The 19,754-nt window shown below is 59.1% G+C and overlaps 1 protein-coding gene across 1 annotated transcript; it reads right to left on the bottom strand.

The window, feature by feature from the left end:
- Window positions 1-1,078: 1,078 nt before the first annotated feature.
- On the bottom strand, window positions 1,079-19,370 carry NOS3 (nitric oxide synthase 3; the record flags this gene model as incomplete). Its single annotated transcript, XM_081244500.1, has 26 exons — window positions 1,079-1,667; window positions 1,756-1,950; window positions 2,338-2,486; window positions 3,281-3,402; window positions 4,422-4,509; window positions 4,592-4,802; window positions 5,418-5,590; window positions 6,121-6,308; window positions 6,424-6,502; window positions 6,630-6,762; window positions 8,521-8,695; window positions 8,800-8,916; window positions 9,485-9,552; window positions 12,385-12,489; window positions 12,731-12,875; window positions 13,052-13,125; window positions 13,251-13,445; window positions 13,983-14,084; window positions 14,576-14,750; window positions 14,854-14,993; window positions 15,194-15,335; window positions 15,428-15,519; window positions 17,090-17,252; window positions 17,358-17,506; window positions 17,824-17,941; window positions 19,213-19,370. 26 exons carry the CDS (start codon window positions 19,368-19,370, stop codon window positions 1,506-1,508), a joined length of 3,618 nt encoding a protein of 1,205 aa, XP_081100626.1. The 3' UTR covers window positions 1,079-1,505.
- Between the last annotated feature and the right edge of the window lie 384 nt (window positions 19,371-19,754).

Below are 19,754 nucleotides of genomic sequence, written 5' to 3'. Positions count from 1 at the left end.
GAGGGCTGCTCACGGCCACTATTGTCTAACTGGGGTGGAGGCTGGGCAATGAGTAGGACACGGGGCAGAGTCAGACTCGGAGGGATGGGAACAGTGGTGGGAATTTGGGGTGATGGGGATGGTCATCTCTGGAACCTAAACCCCTGGACTGCTTCTCAAGAGATTTTCCTCTCCCAGGTTCCCTGGCTTCTTCTCCAGCCACAGGCGATCGGACGAGGTAGAGTGGAAGGGCACGCCGAGCCCTCTTGAAAGACCCCCATGGATGCTTTAGCTGGGCAAACTTGGGAGTCAGTGATGAACTCGCCCCGGAGAAGAGAGAAAGGGCAGGAGAGGAGATGCCCAAGGCATCGGGAAACATGTCTTAGAGACAGTCCTCACATGGAGGGGCTAAGAGACAACTATCTGTCCTGGAGTGGTCACCTGGGAAGAAGTGCCCAAGTGACCTCAAGTTGGAGGCCAAGCTACACATAAGGGAGCCATGAGGGACTGGACCTGAAAGGCAGTAGGTTCTTTTTTTTTTTTTGCGGTACGCGGGCCTCTCACTGTTGTGGCCTCTCCCGCTGTGGAGCACAGGCTCCGGACGCGCAGGCTCAGTGGCCATGGCTCACGGGCCCAGCCGCTCCGCGGCATGTGGGATCTTCCCAGACCGGGGCATGAACCCATGTCCCCTGCATCGGCAGGCGGACTCTCAACCACTGCGCCACCAGGGACGCTCCAGTAGGTTCTTTAGACACATCTGGATTTTAGGTTCCCTTGGGACTTATGGAAGGGCATGGGGACTGTGAGTGGAAAAACTAGAGAGGCCTGATGTTTTCGGAGTTCACGTTGGTGTGACGTCTGAGGAAGCGGGTCTGGCCCCTCATCCTGTGTGAAACAAGCAGTAAAGTTTGCTCATGGCTTTGCTGCACAGCTTTGTGACCTTAGTCTTGGAATCCCCACTCCTGTCAGCTGACGACTGCACCTGCTTCTCAGTCCAGATTAGGGGGCAACACAGAACTGCCCGTGATTGGCTGGAAACCACCACTGTTCTCCAGCACTCCCTGTCAAAGAATTACCACCTCCACACTGTCTGCACAAGTTCAAAGACAAAGCTTGTCATTCATTCTGTAACTGTAATTGACAGCGCTGGGTTAGGCATCTTAGTAGCTCTCATAACTTCTGATCTGATCTCTTATGGTGAATCTTCAGTAATAAATATTTGAATGATTTAGAGATCAGGCTTCAAGATAAGGTACTTCCGAGAGAGGTGAGGGGAATCTAAAATTCACCTAAATAACACAAAAGGGCTCTGGAATACCACTGCTGGGAGACGGCCTTCCAGATTTACTCAGACCTGGGGTAGGGAAACAGACCTAGACAGAGAAAGAGATATTCCCGGGAATCAGGCCAGTCTCCGCAGACTCTGGACAGAGGTGGGACGGCACCTCGGGAGGGGAGGGAGAGGTGGCTGGTTCCGGTCTGACGGCCCCTCTCTCCGCGAACTGAAGCGGAAAGCAAGAGGGCTCTCAGGGGCCAGGGGTGTCTGAGCCGGGCGGGTCGAACGCCCAGGGCACTGCGCCCCGCATATGCCGCTCCTGCAAGGAAAAGCTCTGGGTGCGTATGCGGCTTGTCACCTCCTGGGTACGCAGCGTGAGCCCGAAAATGTCCTCGTGATAGCGTTGCTGATCCTGGCGGGGGAAAGAGGGCGGGAGATCAAAACCCAAGTCGGAGTTGCCCACGGGAGTGGGGGCGGCCCCCGGCCCCGCCCCTCCGCACCCGCAGCACGCCGATGACGTCGCCGGCCTCATCCAGCTCCATGTCGCCCTCTGTCGCCAAGATTCGCTGCACCGTCTGCAGGACGCTGGTTGCCATGGTGACATCACCGCAGACAAACATGTGGCCCCGCTCGAGGCACAGCACGCGGTGCACCTCAGCAGCCAGCTCCGTCCGTAGGATGTCCTGCACATAGGTCTGAGGGGAGGCGGGGTCAGGGGCAGGCCCTGGCGGGGCACCAGGCAGGGAAGGGCATGCCCCGGGGGGAGCGGGTAGGGTGGGTCCTGGGTGCGGGAAAGATACCCAGCGCACCTGGTGGGGCCTTGGTGCTCTGGGGTGGGGTCTCAAGGGGCGGGGCATGGGTGAGGGTGGGTGAGACCCAAAGGGGCCTTGGCACAAGGGTGGAGCCTAGAGGGGGCGGGCGTCTGAGCGCCACTGGGTGGGAGCTGAGGGGTCGAGCGGAGGGTGCGCACCGCAGGGGCCGGGGCCGGCCTGGGCCTGGGCCTAGGCGCGCCGCTGGAGCGCACGTCGGTTCTTCCCCTGTCCCTCGCTTCGGGTTACCCCTGCCCCCTCAGGGTCCCGCACCTTAGGGCTGCCGGGTTCCCGGGAGAAGGCGGTGAGGACGCGGCCAAACACCCCGCGCTGCTGGGCATCCTGCACCTCCTCGCGGTAGAGATGGTCGAGCTGGGAGCACCGGCAGCCGAACACCAAGGTCATGGGGGCAGGCTGCAGCCCTGCAAGTATCACTGCGGCTTGGGAGAGCCCCCCAGCCCCCTCCTGGGGACACAGCCCTAGTGACACCTCCCACTGGCTACCCTCACCCAGGCTGAGGGGCCCACCCTTTCTGGCAGAAACAACCACTCAGCTGTTTGGCCTCTAGGAGAGTTGGGATGCTTTCACAAAGATCCTGCCTGACGCTGATTTACAGAGAAGCCGAAGGTCACAGGAGGTGGTGACTTCCCTCTGGTGGCATGGCCAGTAGTGATGCTGTGCTTCGTCTGGGGCTTCTGACTCCATGCCCTTTGTACCATCCAACGCTGCAGTCTGAGGCTGTCTGGCCCCTTCCCTGCTCTAAGCCCATATTCTCCCACACCTTACTCTTAGTCACAAGCTCCCTTCTTTTGATTTACCAGCTGCCCTGGGCACCCCATGCCCAACCTGAATACCCTGTAGCTTCCTTGGGTCTCAGACACACCTAGGTGACCTCTGACCCAGTCCGGAGTCCACCTGGGGCATATCTGTCTTCTGAGTCCCAGCCCCACCTTCTCCAGACATCCGGGTTCCCTTTGTTGTTGATCCAATCCAGTACTACTTTGTGCTGGGCACCAGGAAGCCAGACCAACAGGGCACTGCCCTCGCCTCTAGGCCCCCGACCCCCTGGTCTGATAAACTTCTTTTCACCTTTGTGGCCCTGTTCCTTGTCCTCTTTCCTACCTGGTTCCTGCCTGCTAGCCCCCTGCTCTTTTGTGCCCCTAAGTTGTGTGACTCCCTCCTGCCTTCCCGTCATTCCCTTGGGCCCCAGCCTCACCTTTACTCTCGATGTCGTGTAGCCGCTCCTGCCAAAATCCCCGGAAGGGGGCGATGCCAGTGCCCGGGCCCACGAGGATGCAGGGCAAGCTGGGATCAGGCGGCAGCCGGAAGGAGGGAGCCCTAGCCAAGAGACCTGCCATCAGGCCCACTTTGTTTCCCCACATCCCCCATTCTTATCAACCTCAGCAGGGTTGAGAGAGGAGAACTCAGCTTCCACTGAAAATGAGTTAATGCTTGTGCCTAGCTCGTTGTAAACGCAAAGTGTTTGATAAAAGAACTCTGCTGATTGGCAGAAACCTCCTGGACCTGTGGTTTCTGCAGGTTGGGTCAAAGGAAATAAAGCTTAAATTTGAATTGAAGAATGTTTTGATGTCTCAGTTCAGGAGATATAGAAAGTATGGGGAAGGGAAGGACAGACAGCCTTTTAGTTCATAATAGGTTCACTGAGTGTCTTTATTTTAAACCATAGCCTCGACATTGGCATTTGGTTTGTATTCACTAGATTGGCAGTTTATCTGTAATTTAGCCTGCTGGATGGGTTTGGGTCACTAGGCCTAGCTGGTGCCATCCTGGGAACACTTCTTTGTTCCACCTGAGACTTCCAGCTCCTGGGTGCTGGATGGGGCAGGACTTCTGAACACAGCAGGAGGGAAGGGTATCTTGAGATCCTTCACTTTCCTTCAGTGCTCAGTGTTACTGTGGTAACCTAACCAGTTCTCCCCAGACTAAATGCAGATAGGGCACGGTTCCCAAGTACCTGCCTGCCAACATCAGACTGACCCCGGAGATGTAGGGAGGAACACAGTACACCGTCTGAAAGCAACAGGGCCTGCTGGATCGAATCCCAGCCCCATCTCTGGGAAATGCAGTTTCAAGATAGGACCCTAAGTCCAAATTAGTGAAAGGCCCCAAACTTAGCCAGAGTTGTGAAGTGGGTGCCCCGTCCCGGATATGTTAAGTGGGGCGTCCCTGCTCCCAATCACACCCTTCACCAAAGCTTCCACCCTCACCCTGTGCAACGGCCTGCCGATCTCTGCACCTGTCCTCGGCCATCTGTGATGCACTCTGCCACCCCTGCTTGGACAGACACTCTCTTCTTGGCGCCTCTCCTGCCCCCCTCCCCCGCAGTGCTCACTTACCCTCTGATGAAGCAGGGTACGGGGTCTCCAGTCTTGAGCTGGCTCAGCCACGTGGAGCAGACTCCGTAGTGCAGGGGACCCAGCCCATCTAGGGGGTTGGGGAGGGAGGGGGCCAGTGAGGGTCCATCCCGGGGTCACGGTGTGGCCCTGCCCCTGCTCCCCAGCCTCACCTTGGGTCCTGTATGCCAGCACAGCTACTGTGAGGTGGATCTCTCCTGGATGGGTGCTGGGTGCTGAGCTGACCGAGTAGTACCGGGGCTGGAGCAGGGGCAGCTGAGTGAGGAGCAGCGGGGCGGGCAGTGCCACGGACGGAAACTGCTCGAGCACCTCCAGCAGGGTGGGGCAGCGGAACCACTTCCACTCCTCGTAGCGTCGGGGGTCCTGGCGGGGCCGGGGGGCAGTGAGCTTGGAACCTGCTAGCCCTGCCTGATGACCTCCCTTCTTGACCCCTCCGGAGCTGAGCCTCCTGGGGTTTCTCCCTCCTCAGTAGTTCAGGCCAACAAACATTTCCCGAGCACCTTCTCCGTGCTTTTTTTTTTTTTTTTTTTTTTTTTGTTACGCGGGCCTCTCCTGTTGCGGAGCACAGGCTCCGGACGCGCAGGCTCAGTGGCCATGGCCCATCTTCCCGGACCAGGGCACGAACCCGTGTCCCCTGCATTGGCAGGCGGACTCTCAACCACTGCGCCACCAGAGAAGCCCCTCCGTGCTTTTTTTTTTTTTTTTTTTTTTTTCATCCTTTTGGCTGTGCTGTGTGGCATGTGGGATCTTAGTTCCCCAACCAGGGATTGAACCCACGCCCCCTGCTGTGGAAGCGCAGAGTCTTAACCACTGGGCCGCCAGGGAAGTCCCCTCCGTGCTTCTTTAAGGCGAGAGAATTCAGAGGTGAGTAGGAACTCCAGAGCTGGGTCTTAGAGCCCCGGCACGATAGCCAGGTGGGCTCCCCTCCTGGCTCGTCCTACCTCACCGGCCCCTGCTCCCCACTGGGGTGGCCCCCACCTGGCTGAGGGTCTCGAGCTCTTGCTGTTCACTGGGCTCTTCAGCCAGGGTGCTGAGCAGTCGAAGAAGTTGAGGGCTGGGCGGGGAGGTGATGTCGAGGAAAAAGGTGAGAGCCTGGCGCAGCGTACACGGGGGCAGCCGGGGGTCCCGCACCCAGCCGGGAGGAGGGCCACCTGCGGGGGTGTACGGGGAGCTCTGAGGAAGGGGCCGAGCTGGAATTGCATTGTCTGGGGAGTACAGGGGGACGAACCACCTCACGGTGTCTTATCAGAGGCCTGGGCCTCGAACAGTGGTGGTGGGCCTGTATGGCCAGCCCCTGTGAGTGTGTGTGTGTGTGTGTGTGTGTGTGTGTGTTTGAGGGCCCCTGCTGGACTGGGGTGGTCTGGGCTCCTGCCTTTCCCCACCCAGCTTGTTTGAACTCCAGGTACTGGTGCAGCAGAAGGTAGACCCGTTGCCAGCTACAGAGCGGGCTAGGCTGCCGGAGGTGGGTGGAGTGGGGAAGCCTTTGGAAGAAGCCCAGAGGGAGGGGCGGCTTTCTGCAGCGGGGGTGTCGGGGAGTTCTGAGAAGGGAGCCGCCCTCAGTGGACCGTCCAGCAACAAGGCCAGCCCGTCAGGAGGCGGCACACTGCCTGTGAGTGGAGGTGGCCACCTTCCACCAGATCCTGAGGGGACCCTGGGGACCAGAGGGGTGGAGCCCCCTCACCTGGGCTGCCCTTCTCCAGCTGCTCCACTGCCACAGACTCGGTGGGCGGCGGCGGGTCCTCCACGCGGCTCATCAGCGCCTCCACAAGCCCCGGCCGGTTGGGCGGGCAGATGCCTATGTGGTCCCCCGGCTGGTACTGGAGCCCCTCCTGGCCTCCAGTGTCCAGGCGCACCAGGATCGTGGCCCGGCTGGGGGTGGGGAGAGGGGGCAGTTATAGGAGGACTGGGCAGGAGGGGGGCAGAGTCAGGGTCTGGGGGACGAGGGGCAGGGGCCGGCGTGGTGGGGCCCATTGGTCCTCCTCACGTGGACTTGCTGCTTTGCAGGTTTTCCACCAAGAGGACTGTGGCCTGGAACATCTTCCGCCTGTGCACGTGGATCAGGCCTGAGGGGCGGGGGGCAGATGAGACAGCGCTGGAGCCAGGGACCTTGGCCTGGCCCCTGAGTGAGTCGGTCCCGGGCCCCAGGGGAGCTGGGGGTTCAGCAGAGTCAGGGTGAAATCAGGGCCGCACCTGGCAGCAGCTGGAGGCCCTCGGCCTGGGCGCTCAGCCGGTACCTCTGGCGTTTCCAGCTCCGTTTGGGGCTGAAGATGTCCTGGGCCGCGGCCTTGGCATCCTCCCCCACGCAGAACGTCTCACAGGAGGCCTGGGGGGTGAGGAGGTGGGGGCTGAGGCCCTGGGCAGCGAGGAGCTCAGCGGCGCTGATGCGGGGGATGGAGCTGGGCCTGCTGGGGCCCCAGTCGCCACCTCCCATTCCTGGGGCTGCCAGAGCAGAGGCGCCCGTCTCAGGCTCGCACCTGTGGGACAGGCAGCCCTGGGGGCAGGAGGGAGAACGGAACCCAAACGGAGGCTGAGGCCGACGGCATCGTGTCCTTCGGCCCATTTCGTGTCTTGGCCGCTGTGTTAGCTATTCCTTTGCATGTATTTTTGTCACGTCCATTTGTTAGTTAGTCTGGTGAGTGTTAATCTCGTATCCCAAGGAGCACAGAGCTTGGCACACGGAAGCTTCAGCGAACGCATCTATGCGTTCAGACCTGTGTTCACATTCTCACTCCTAGACTTAACCGCTTCAGGCCTCTGTTTCCCCATCTTTACACCTCCTTAGGGTCTGCTGAAGATTAAATGACATGCTTACATAAAGCCCTTAAGAGCTCCTGGAGTGGGCACAGAATTCCGGTGGCCTTGGGAGGAGTCTCTGGCTGGTCTGTCTTCCCCTGCACTGCACACCAGGGGCTAGAGGGGGCCCCTGGGCAGGACCCCTGGGAGGGTGTGTATCCTATTTGTTTCTGCTCAGGTGCAAGCCTGGCAAACAGCTTGGCCGGCCATCAGCTTGAAATCTAGGGCTCACCCATGACTGGTTTCTCCCAGCCGTATCTATCACCAGTCCTGCTAATCTTTCTTTTGTGTGTGTAAAGTCTTCCTTCCTTCCTTGGCCCCCTCCCTTCCTTCCTACCCCCACTGCTCCCACCCTGCTTAGCTCAGAGCCTTCCTGCTTCTGGTTGGATGCTCCTCCCGTTGGCCCTGTGTCTCTAAAGTGGTGTCCCCAAGCCTCATGCCCTCTCCTCCCTTCTCTCGCCCCACTCGCAGCTTCCTGCCGATTCCCTTTGTCTGGATTCTTTAGTCTTGTTTCCCGTTCCCTCTTCTTCTCCCCAACAAACACTCCACCTGTGCTGGCCGGCCCTCCTCCTGGGATGCCCTCCTCCTGGGATGCCCTCCTGCTGGGATGCCCTCCTGCTTGCCATCAGTCCAGACCAGCTGAGCTCAAGCCTGGGGACCTTGGTAGGGCCAGCGCTGCCCTGGAGCAGTGTTAGGACTGCGAGAAGGAGGCCCGTTCAGCTCTGGGCATGATCCCCAGACCAGGCAGAGCTGCTCTGGAGGAAGCCCAGGCTTAGGAAGTCATAGCCCTGGGCTGGCCCCTCCTGTACTCCCCTAGCCTAGGACCCCCTCCAGTCCAGGCACCGCCCCAAACCTGCCTAGCCTCAGACTTCCTGTAGTTTCTCAGCTTCAGCCCTTGCCTCTGACTAACCCTCTCTTGATCCTTCCCTTCTCCCTCCATCCTGCCCTGCGCCCCTCCCTCTGTGCCCGTGGGGGAGGGGGTGGACAGCCCGAGCAGGCCTGAGGCTCCCGCCTGCGCCTGCAGGGGCCCTGACACCCGTGCTGTCAGGGCCATGTCGTCCCTCACCATTCGACTCAGCCAGAAGGGCTGGCTGTGCAGTGGTAAAACGAGGGTGAATTTTGGAGGAACAGGAAGGGGCCAGAGAACCCAACGAGCCCGGGCATCAGTGAGGGCCCCGCCTCTGTAGGTATGGCAGGTCTTGGGAGCAGATGTCCAGGCTGGAGTGACTCAGAATTGGGGGGGGGAGGGTGGCGGGAGCGAGACGTCGGGACGAGCCCGGGGGCTCACCTGGAAGGCAGCCTGGGCCCAGCCACGGAAGGCCTCCTCCTGGCCGCAGAGCTCATCGCCCTGGCCCAGCTGAAGCAGCCGCTCCCCTCCCAGCTCTTCCAGCCGCGTGTCCACCGCACGAGCAAAGGCGCAGAAATGGGGGTATGCCCGGGACCCCAGCCCAAACACACAGAACCTGGGGTGCAGGGAGCCATCAGCGGAGGCCACCTCGTCCCCCGCTCCCCCTGGGCCCAGGCAGCTTGCCTCCCCCGTGGCTCCCCTCGCCAAGCCTCCCCGGACCTGAGGGTCCCCAGCGCCCCTGCGCTGTCGGTATTACTGGACTCCTTCCTCTTCCGCCGCCAGGAGGACACCAGCGGGTCTGAGCAGGAGACGCTGTTGAAGCGGATTTTGTAACTCCTGCAAGAGAGGAGGGAGACGGGGTGTCACAGGGGACTGGAGACCAGGAGGGGCCCAGACGTGGCCGGGGAACAGCCTCAGGGTCTCCGGAGCAGGCTTGGGATCGGGGCTGCGGCCCCAGGGTGTCTCTGAGCCTCCAGGCCCTGCCTCCCCTCCTGTCTCTGAAGACCTCAGGACTGACGGCCCCTTAAAGCCCCAGGGCCTGGAGTTGGGGGGTCACAAGGAAGAGGAGGAAGAGGGTGTCCTGAGGCTGCGTGAGGGCTGAGGCCTCCGCTCAGCTGTCCTCCAGCTTGTTGGGAAAATGACGTGCGGAGCCGGGCCTCTCACTGTTGTGGCCTCTCCTGTTGAGGAGCACAGGCTCCGGACGCGCAGGCTCAGCGGCCATGGCTCACGGGCCCAGCCGCTCCGCGGCATGTGGGATCTTCCCGGACCGGGGCACGAACCCGTGTCCCCTGCATCGGCAGGCGGACTCTCAACCACTGCGCTACCGGGGAAGCCCCCTCCTTTCCTTTTGTGTCTCCAGATGCCTCCCTGTCCCCCCACCCCCAAAACTCCCATCCCTACTCACTTGTGTTGTTCTGGCCGAGGGGAGCTGTTGTAGGGGCCCGACATCTCCATCAGGGCTGCTGCAAAACTCTGGCGAGGGCAAACGTTGGCATCACGATTAGTTTTGTTTTATTTCAAACTATACAGAAGTTCATACTACACTGGACTGGCCCTTGTTATTATTATTTATGACCTTAAATTTTAATTTGTTTTGAACATTTCAAAAAAGAGGTATTGCCTTTTTGAAAACATTACAAAAGGGTGTAAAGTAATAAAAGAGAAACTCTACCCTTCCCTTCCCTCCAGTCTCATCCCCCAAGTCATGTGTACCATGGACAGGTGTTAAACTTTCTATAGTTTATTTTTTAAAGTAAAAATGGGATCATATTATGTTTACCTGCTTTTTGTCAATAACCTATCATGGATATCCTTCCAGGTCAACACACCAAGATTGACCTCATTCTTTATTTTTTTTTTTGGTCGCACTATGCGGCTTGTGGGATCTTAGTTTCCTGGCCAGGGATCAAACCCGAGCCCCCTGCAGTGGAAGCACAGAGTCCTAACCACTGGACTGCCAGGGAAGTGCCAGACCTCATTCTTTCGAATGACTACATAGCATCCCATCATTTGTAGGTACCATCATGTATGAGACTTCCCCTGGCCTGGGGACATCTGGATGGTCTATGCACAATGCTCGAACACTCATATACGCCTGTTTCCTCCTTTGCGTATTTCAGTAGGGTAGTCCTTAGACGTGGAACTGCTGAGTCAGAGGATTTAAAAGCTTGGTGGCGCAGTCAAATGGTCCTCTAGCATCAGGATAGAGGAATGCTCTGTCCACACTGAATGTGACCAGTCCAGTCTGATAGGTGGAAAATGGCTCTCAGTCTCCCTGCATTGCCTTGATCACTAGTGGCACTGATATCTTCTAGAAAGCTGAGCTGTATCATATGCTGCCACGGAAATAGCTTAGAACTCCACACGACAATCTTTACACAGGAAAACCCAAAACGCGGCAAGGCCATAATATCCTAGGGTTAACTGTAGATGCATTTAGATGATGAGTCTATAGGTTCACCGTAATTAGCAAGTACTACCTTAATTTTATTTGTTGAACATTTTCTTGAAGTGTAATGTACATACAGAAAAGCACCCATGTTATAAATGCACAGCTTTACAGATTTTTGTAAACTGAACCTACCTGTGTAATCAGCATCCCGTCAAGAAACATCACCAGCATCCTAGAAGTCACCTTGGGGTCACCCCACCCCATTTACTCCCCACCCCCTCTCTGGGGTAACCACCCGGTCCCCTGATTAAAACCCCACGGAATTGTTTTGCCTCTTTCTGAAGCTGATACAAAGTGAGCCCATGGTCTGATTCTTTCGTGTCTGGCTTCTTTCCCTCTGTGTGATGTTTGAGATTCATCTGTTTTGTTGGGTGTGGTTGTATTTTGTTCACCTCATTGCTGCATTGCATTTGAATAGACCGTGATGTATTTATCCATTCTACGGCTGAGAGTCATTTGAACTGTTTCCAGTGTGGGGAACTGTTTCCAGTGTGGGGATATCATGAACAATGCTGCTATAAATATTCTTGTTTGTGTTGTTAGTAAATATATGCCACTTTCTGTAGGGCAAATTCCTAGGTTTGCTCCATTTAGAAAAATTTGAGGTAAAGTGTACATACATTGAAATGCACGGAACTTAAGGGTTCAGTTCAGTTGGTTTGGCTGTACGGCAGTTTCATTAAAAAAAAGAAAAAAAAAGTTAAACATAACATCTACCCACTGACCTAGCAGTCCCACTCCTAGGTATTTATCCAAGAGAAATGAAAACATAAGGCCACAAAAGCCTTGTACAGAAATGTTCATAACAGCTTTATTCACAATAGCCAAGTGCTGGAAACGGCCCAGGTGTCCGTCAGCAGTGAAGGAGAGAAATAAGCGGCTCATGCCACGGGCGTGGCTCAGCCACGGAGAGGAATGAACCACTGAATCACTCAACAGCGAGATGAACGTCCAAAGCAGGGTGAGTGAAAGAAGCCAGCATACCGTGCTCCCCTATCTGTGATGTTCTAGACCAGGCGATAGGACTCAGGACGGTGGTCGCCTTTGGTGGGGAGATGGGGAGGTGGCTTGACTTGGGGAGTTGACAAGGGGACTTTCTAAGTGATGGAAATGTTCTCTGTCTTGATAGGGTTGTGGGTCACATGGATGTAACTCTTACTTTTATACTGAAAAAAGTGAGTGACTCTAGTTTCTTTAAAAGGCAGATCAGAAGCAGGACTGAATGGGCAGCAAGGCAGGGGAGAAGGCTTCCGTGAGCATTCTGCTCTAGGGGACTTGAGGAGGTACTTAGTGCTAAGAAGGCATTTAGAAACAGAAGCACATAAGGGCTCCAGAAATGAATGCTTCTGGGGGTGGCCAGAGACAGAGAAGCAGGAAGGACAGTGATTAACAATAACGTATTCAGTGGTGGGTCTCTAGTTTGTTTCTTTCAAGATTTGTTCAGACAGTGCAGTTTCCTAATCTCTGTTGGCATCTGAGCAGTGCTCTTTTCTTTTGTTAAGAAAAGAAGAAATGACAAAGCTGAGATCTCGCTTTAAGTGCCGTCTTTCCCATTTCTCAATGCCTGGCCAGCCAGGAAGTGCTTTCCGTGTATTAAGCACTTGCTCTGATAATGGAAATGACTTGGGGACCCAGCTAAGCAGGTGTGTCTGTGTGTGTGTGTGTGTGTGGGGGGCAGCCGCAAGGGTGGGCCTGGAGTGTGGCTTGTGCAGGCCCTTGGGTCCCAGTGGACTGTCCACGCTCCTACTCTCACGGCATCTCCGCTTTCCATCATGGGGTTGGGGGTCCTGCCCAGCCATTCCAATTGTGAGTCTCCCCTCATTCCCAGCGGCCCCTTTCCTGGCAGGCCTCACCTCTCCATTCTCTGGGGGATCGCCGTTCCCAAAGGTGCTGGTCACCACCACCACCAGTGTCTCGTGCTCCAGGGACACCACGTCATACTCATCCATGCACAGGACCTGTGGCCAAGGAGAAGACCATGTCCTGGGGACTTGTGCTGCGCTGTCCTGCTTCTTTTTATTCTAGCCCTCTCAGCAGGGCAAGATTCAGGCCCCGACTCCGTCCCTGAATCCCTGAGGATCCCGGGGTTCCTTGTGGGCCCTGCCTTGTGACCCTCTCCTGTTCTCCAGGGTGTGTCTGAAGGTGGGGGCAGACCCCCCCCCTTCTTTTCAGATCCCTGCCCTCTGGGCTCAGTCCTACCCGAGGGTCGAAGGCCTTCCTGAAGAGCCTCCCCAGCTGCTGTGCGTAGCTCTGGGCCCGGCCGGTCTCGGAGGCGTACAGAATTGTCGCCTTCACTCGCTTCGCCATCACGGTGCCCATGAGTGAGGCAGAGATCTTCACCGCACTGTGGGCAAGGGTGGGGTGAAGGGGTCCCAGGCGCACAGAGACAGGCCCTCCCCAGGCGCGTGACCCAAGCAAGGTCTTGGTGGGTGTGGAGGGGTGGAGTGCCCAGACCACTGCTGGCGATGGGGGGAGGGTCTGGGTGTGTGGGAGGGAGGGCAGCCCTCCCAGGGCACCTACTTGGCCACTTCCTTAAAGGTCTTCTTCCTGGTGATGCCGGTGCCCTTGGCTGTGCTCCCCTTCCAGGGGTCTGGCTACAGGGAAGCGATGGGGGGGCGGGAGTGGAGGGAGAGGTAAGGAGAGAGAACAGAAGGCTGGAGGCCCCTGGGGCTGCTCAGTTAGAGCTGGCATGGTGCGCATGAGCCAGTGGGGTGGGCACCTGGTAGCGGAAAGCAGGGGACAGGATGTAGTTGACCATCTCCTGATGGAAGACTGGAGTGAGGCTGCCCGAGATGGGGGGCACGATCCAGGCCCAGTCGGCAGGGCAGCCCCCCCTGGCCTTCTGCTCGTTCTCCAGGTGCTTCATGAAGGAGGCTGTGGCAGCGTGGTGGTCCACAATGGTCACTTTGGCAAGCTGGGGTGAGGGAGGGCAGGAGGGACGGACTTAGACTCAGCCCACAGACCCTGCGCGTCCGTCACCCCAAACCTAACATCTACGGTCTTCCCTGAACCAGTGTCGTCCCTAACTGCGGCACGCGTGGTCAGGCTCCAAATTCAGCAGGCAAAAGGAGCTCCAATCTGTGTTCTCTGTATGCCTCCCACACCAAAATAGCCGAAACCCTTGAGACCACATAGAAGTACTCAGCAGGCACTAGTTTCCTCAAATTACAATGCTCAGCACGCCCTCGTCCTGGAATTAGAGTTTCCAGAATCCAGTGGGTCCCACAAACTGCAATACCCAGTATGCCCTGGGGACCAGAATTACTGAGCATGCACTAATCGGCTAGGTTCCCATAATTACAGCGCCTGGGACTACAGGCCTGGCGGGCCCCGTGGCGCTCAGACTCGGGAACTCCTTCCAGCTTTCTCCGACCCCCGGCCCAGTTTCTAAGTGCCTCCCTCTCTTCCAGCCCCAGTCCCTTGCGCTCCTGGCCAGTTGGGGCCTGTGTACCTGGTAACTGTGCAGCACAGCCAAGTTGATTTCCACGGCTGCCTTGTCTTTCCACAGGGATGAGGTGGTCCGGGTATCCAGGTCCATGCAGACGGCCACATCCTGGGAGCAGGGGTGCACAGCAATGGTTGGCAGGGGATGGGGGAGGGTGGGCGGAGAACATTTTTGTCTCCAGCTCGTGAGTGGAAGGGGTGAGGGTGGGTGGGTGGCCAGCAGGAGGCCTGACTGCTTCATTTGGGGCTGATTCAGGTTCCTGCCTGCAAAGGCACCACAGGGCAGAGAGGGGCCCTGGGGCTGGCCACTTCTCAGCCCCGGGCCTTAATTTCTCATCTCTAAAATGGGTTTTAACATGTTTTGAGTCAAAATATGCTTTGAGAAACTGATGAAAGCTACAGCTACAGCTCCTATCCCCAGAAAAATAACTACGTCTTCGCACGCAGGCACATACACCCCTTTGCCCTGACCTTGGTGGTCCCAGAGCCCTCCTCTGCAGTTCTAGGTCAGGAGGCAGACCGGACCTGACCTTGTTCAGATTCTCCATGTTGCCGACATCCTGTACATGCCCCCAACCCCCCCGCCCCACTGGTCCTCACCTCCAGGATATTGTAGCGGTGAGGATCACACAGGTCCCGCGTGCCAATCTCCGTGCTCATGTACCAGCCGCTGAAGGGGGCTGCAGGGAACTCCAGGCCCCCAATTTCCAGCAGCATATTGGACACTGCTGGGAGGGCGTACCAGCGCAGGCCCAGGGCCGAGAACCACTCCAGCCTGGGGGCGTGAGGGCGTGGGATCAGCCCTGTGGAGCCTTGCCTACCTGGCCACCCCCTGGGCAGCCCCCTCCTCCACCCATCCCGGCCCCTCTCGTGCTCACGTGGGGTGCTCCAGGGGCACCTCGAGGACCAGTTCGGGGGGCAGAACAAACAGTTCTGGAGCCTCATCTGGGGTCTGGAGCAGCAGGGGCAGTACATCAAAGCGGCCGTTTCCTGGGGTCCAGCCGTGCTGGATGCAGAGCTGCGGGGAGAGGGGCCGCAGATGGGAATGAGGGGCCCAACCTTGTGTCCTCCTCAGGGACCTCCTTCTTTGGCATCTCCCATCCTTCGTCTCAATGAGGTCGCCTCTCCCTGATGCGCTGACCGCTCTTTGACTGGACCCTTTTGCCTCCTCCCAGAGCCCTCGGGCTGGCCTCCCCGCTTCCACCTGCCCACGCCCACCTCGGTGATCTCCACGTTGGCTGGGTCCCCCCTCACGGAGCCGTCCTGCTGCCTGTAGCCCGCGTAGCGCACCAGTTGGCTGTTCCAGATTCGGAAGTCTCCGCGGCCCGGAGTGCGCTGGGGGAACACTGTGATGGCCGAACTGACGTGGGGACGAGAGCTGGTCAGAGCCCAAGTTCACTGCCTGTGCCTGGGGGAGGGGTCGGGGTCTCGAGCAGGGCGGGGGGCACTCACCGGAGGTTGCCCCGGTTGGTGGCGTACTTGATGTGGTTGCAGATGTAGGTGAACATCTCCTGTGCAGAGCTGCAATCCCGTGCATCAAACACCTGAGCCATCCGAGGCAGGGAGACAGGAGGGAGATGGGGTCTTGAGTATCAGCCCCAGGAGAAGGCAAGGACGCAGGGCAGGGACTAGTGACCTTGTCTGCAGCCTTCGAAGGCTGGGGGGGGGGGTCACAAGCTGTGAACCATGGTTCTTTCTCCTCTCGGGAGCCTCCCTGACCATTTGCACCCACACCGACCCTTCCTGCCCTGCACCCCACACACCCGGCATAGTCTGGCCTGTTCCTTATCTGCTTGCCGGGGCAAGTGTCTCCCCATCCCTACAGAAGCTGACCTGGCACCTGGTACAGAGGAGGGACACAGTCACTGCCAAACTGATGATCGGGGCAGGGCACCAACTGATGGGGATGCCACCTGGGGGTGTGGGTGGCGAGTTCCCCATTTCTCATGGTGCTCAAGCAAAAGCAGGTGACCCCAGCCAGTCTTCTGACTCTCCTTGAGCACACGGATGATGGGAAGGGGGGTGGCTGCAGTAGGTGGCCTCCGGGGACTCTGCCCACCCTGACATTCCAAAGCAAGGAGGAGCCATCCTGACTGGTGGGGTGGAGGCCCCAGCAAGAGGCTGGGAGGTCCCTTTCCTGCTTCAGGGAGGAGGGGACTTGTGTTGGTGATAGGGGCAGCGGTGACAGTGGCTGGCCTGGGGCCAACAGCGGGGTCAAATACGGAATCTCTGATGGGTTCAGAGTTGAGCTAGAGCTTTGAACAAGTTCAAGCGTTTTGTTAAGTGTCAGACAGGATTGTTCTGATTTTATTTGAGCCTCCTTTGGGATTTACTCAGCACATGGCTTTCTTCCAAAATCTCTGGTGTCCGGTTACAACTAAGGAGGCCAAGGTCATGGATCCAGTTCCCCTGTGGGTCAGCTTATTTCTGGTAGGGCCGGGCCACAGGCTGTTCCAGTAGCCCAGGGGAGCTTGAGTCACATGGCAGGGCATGTGAAGGAGGGTGTGAGGCCCAGGGTCTGGGGGACTGGGAGGGAGCAGTGTGTTTGGGGTGAGGACGCTGGGCTGGGTAAGCGGGGGCCTTTTTTTTTTTTTTTTTTTTTTTTGCGGTACACGGGCCTCTCACTGCTGTGGCCTCTCCCTTTGCGGAGCACAGGCTCCAGATGCGCAGGCTCAGTGGCCATGGCTCATGGGCCCAGCCGCTCTGCGGCATGTGGGATCTTCCCGGACCGGGGCACGAACCCGTGTCCCCCGCATCGGCAGGCGGACTCTCAACCACTGCGCCGCCAGGGAAGCCTGGGGGCCTTTTTTGGAAGAACTGCTCTCGTTGCTCTGACCACACCCCCCAGGGATCACCGCTCAGCTGTCCTCACCTACTCAGTGCGTCCCTCTGTCCATCTGGGTGATTCTCCCCACCGGACAGCCAAGGCGCTGCTATGGGGCTTAATGACCAGGTGTTAGCTGCCGGGCTGTGGGCTCCCCTGGGGTAGAGGGAATGGGCGGGGTCTCCCCACTGCTCGGGACCCCCTCGGGAAGCCTCAGGAACTGTTGCACCCCATCTTTTCCTCTCCTGTGTCCCCCGTCCCCACACTGGGTGCTGGCTAGCCAGCCTCACCTGCAGCTTCCCCCACTGGATCCGGCCCACGCAGCGGGGGGCGTTGCGCCAGGCCTGCTTGGCCCCGAACACCAGCTCGCTCTCACGAAGCTGGTACGTGCCCGTGGCCGCTACCTCGGCTTCCACTTCCTGAAGCCGCTCTGTGTGAGCCTGGGAGCCGCTCCTGGGGAGGAGAGGGGAGCAAGAGGAAGCCGTGGGCGGGGGAGGGCCCCCAGGCTTGGTGAGGGCTTGGCGAGGGTGGGCTGCGGGTCTCGGGGGAGGGGCTTACCTCTTGATGGAGCTGTAGTACTGGTTGATGAAGTCCCTGGCCTGGCTCAGCAGCTGCTCGGCCGGTGGAGGGCCCTGGGAGGGTCGGCTCTGCAGTTTCCGTGGAAACACCAGGGAGCCCAGGCAGCGTCTGGGGGTGCAGGGCCCGTCCTGGGTTGGGGTGGGGGGCGGTGGCCAAGAGAGGAGGGAGCATCAGGTCAGGACCAGATTGGGGCTGGGGGGCAGGGCCTGGAGGCAGAGTCTGGGGCAGAGGGAGGGAGGGTCCCGGGAGGTGTGGGTTGGGCCCCCCCCCGCCCCCAGACTGGATATAGCCGGGAGGTTGGGCTGGGTTAGGGAGGCTGAGAGTGATCAAAGCCCCTTGCACGTTCCTTAGCTCGTCAGGTTCTTCCTGGTCTCCTCTCCCTTTGAGGGGACGGGCCTCAGCCATCTTGACCTTGACTTGGGATATGGGGGGCTCCAGGCCTTACCTGCTGTGACTGCGCACACAGAGTGTCGTAGGTGATGCTCCCCACCTCCCAGTTCTTCACGCGAGGGAACTTGGGCCCCTCCGGAGGCCGGGTTAGCTGGGGGCTGTTGGGAGCCAGGCTGGGGTCATGGGAGAAAAGTGTGTGACCCTTTGGACGTGCCCCAGAGACCTCTCCGACAGCATTAAGCATCCAATGATTGCTTGCTTGCTTGCCATGTGCTTTCTCACCCTTCCTCCCAGCCCTCGCAACAGCCTTGGAAGGTAAGCAATAGTGCACCCCGTTTACAGATGAGAGGTCTGAGGCTCGGAGAAGTTAAGGATCTTGCCAAGGGCCACACGGGCAGAGCCGCCCCTTCTCCACCCAGGCCCGCCTCACTCCTCTGGATGCTCAGCCAGACCGTGGGCTCCCGGGGCTGCGGCGCTGGGATCCTGAGGCCCTGGACCAAGGCTGGGTCCTCATCCCCACTGCCTCCTCTGGACATGGGGTGTCCAGCCCCCTGAGGTTGAGATGAGCCCGGCCTGGAGGGGACGGAGCCCCAGGAAACCCCAGCAGGGATTCCTCAGCCCAGATTTCCCTCCGGCCTCAGAGGCCTTATCACTTCCTCCCAGGGCTGCCAGCCCAGCCTCGGGGAGGAAGGGAGGGACGCAGGCCTCCGTGCGCCTGTGCGGCCAGGCCCCCCGGCCCCTTCGCCCTTCCGCGCAGAGCTGCCTGCAGCCCGGCCACCCCGGCTGGCCTGTCACCCCACCTGGCCTCGGGCTGCGTCCTTACTGTCTCCAGGGACCTCTGCCCCAGGGGCGCCCCTGCTGGGGTCTGGGACTGCAGGGTCAGTTTTGGGGTTGATGGCCAGTGGGAGGAGGGGTCTGGAGCAGGGGAAAAGGGCCTAGCTGCTCTCCCTTCTCAGTTCCTCCCGAGTGCCTCCGTCTCTCCCCCATCCTCTCACTCCCTTGTACCTACCTCTCCCCAGCTCCTTTCCACTCCTCTTAAATAATCATGGCTGTTTGTCGGTCTTGCCGTGAACTAGAAACTTAACAACAACTCCATGGGGTCAAGTACTGCTATATCCATATTTTGTATAAACGGAGGTTCAGAGAGGTTAAGTAACTTGCTCAAAGTCAAACAGCTCTTGGCAGCAGAGCAGCATTCAGACCCTGGCCCTTCGCACCTGGTAAGCTGGCACTCTTACCCCCGACCTTCACCTGTTGCCTGCCGGCCTGGATCCCGATCTCTTGTCTGAGCCTCCCTGACCATCTTGTTCTGTCCACGCTGACAGCCGTTTGGGTTGGCGACCTGGCCCTCCTGACTGGGCTGCAGGCTCCAGCCCTTCCAAGCTGGGCCTTTAGGCCTTGACCTGCCCCCCTGCCACCTGTTCCTAGCCTCTGCAGCCCTCACCTGTGGTCTGGCGCGGGTGGGGGTGCGGGTGCCGGTGCCCGGCTGGGCTCGGGTGCTGGGGAGGCCGGGCCCTGCTTGCTGCACAGCCCGAGGCCCAGCCCTAGCCCCAGGCCGCAGGGTGGCCCGGGCTCCTGGCCCACGCTCTTCAAGTTGCCCATGTCGGCTTCAGCCGCGTCTGCTCTGTGGCTCCCGGCAGAGCCTCAGCTTTTTCCTTAGGAAGGGGAGGGGGCAGTGGGAGGGGGCTCTCCACTGCTGGCCCTCGCCCCGCCCCTGTCCCACACACAATGGGACAGGAACAAGGCCGGCTGGGAGGCTCGAAAGCCTCGGCTCCATGCCCGCAGGCCCGGAGGGTGGAGGGCCGGACGCCTGGGTTCCGCTCTGAGGACGAGGGAAGATAAGTGGGAACCCAGGTGCCTGGCAGACCCCTGGGGCCGGAGTGCAGGAGCTGGGGTGCAGGGGGACGGTGGGGTGGGCTAGCCAGAGCGCCAGAAAGACCCTTCTGTTGTATCTGACCAGAGTGCAGGTCTTCCACCTCACCCTTG

The sequence above is a fragment of the Mesoplodon bidens genome (genome assembly GCF_964165515.1).
Source record: "Mesoplodon bidens genome assembly, chromosome: 9".
NCBI lineage: Eukaryota > Metazoa > Chordata > Mammalia > Artiodactyla > Ziphiidae > Mesoplodon > Mesoplodon bidens.
Note: the sequence above shows the minus strand (reverse complement) of the source record. Positions and strands in the feature narration are given on the sequence as shown.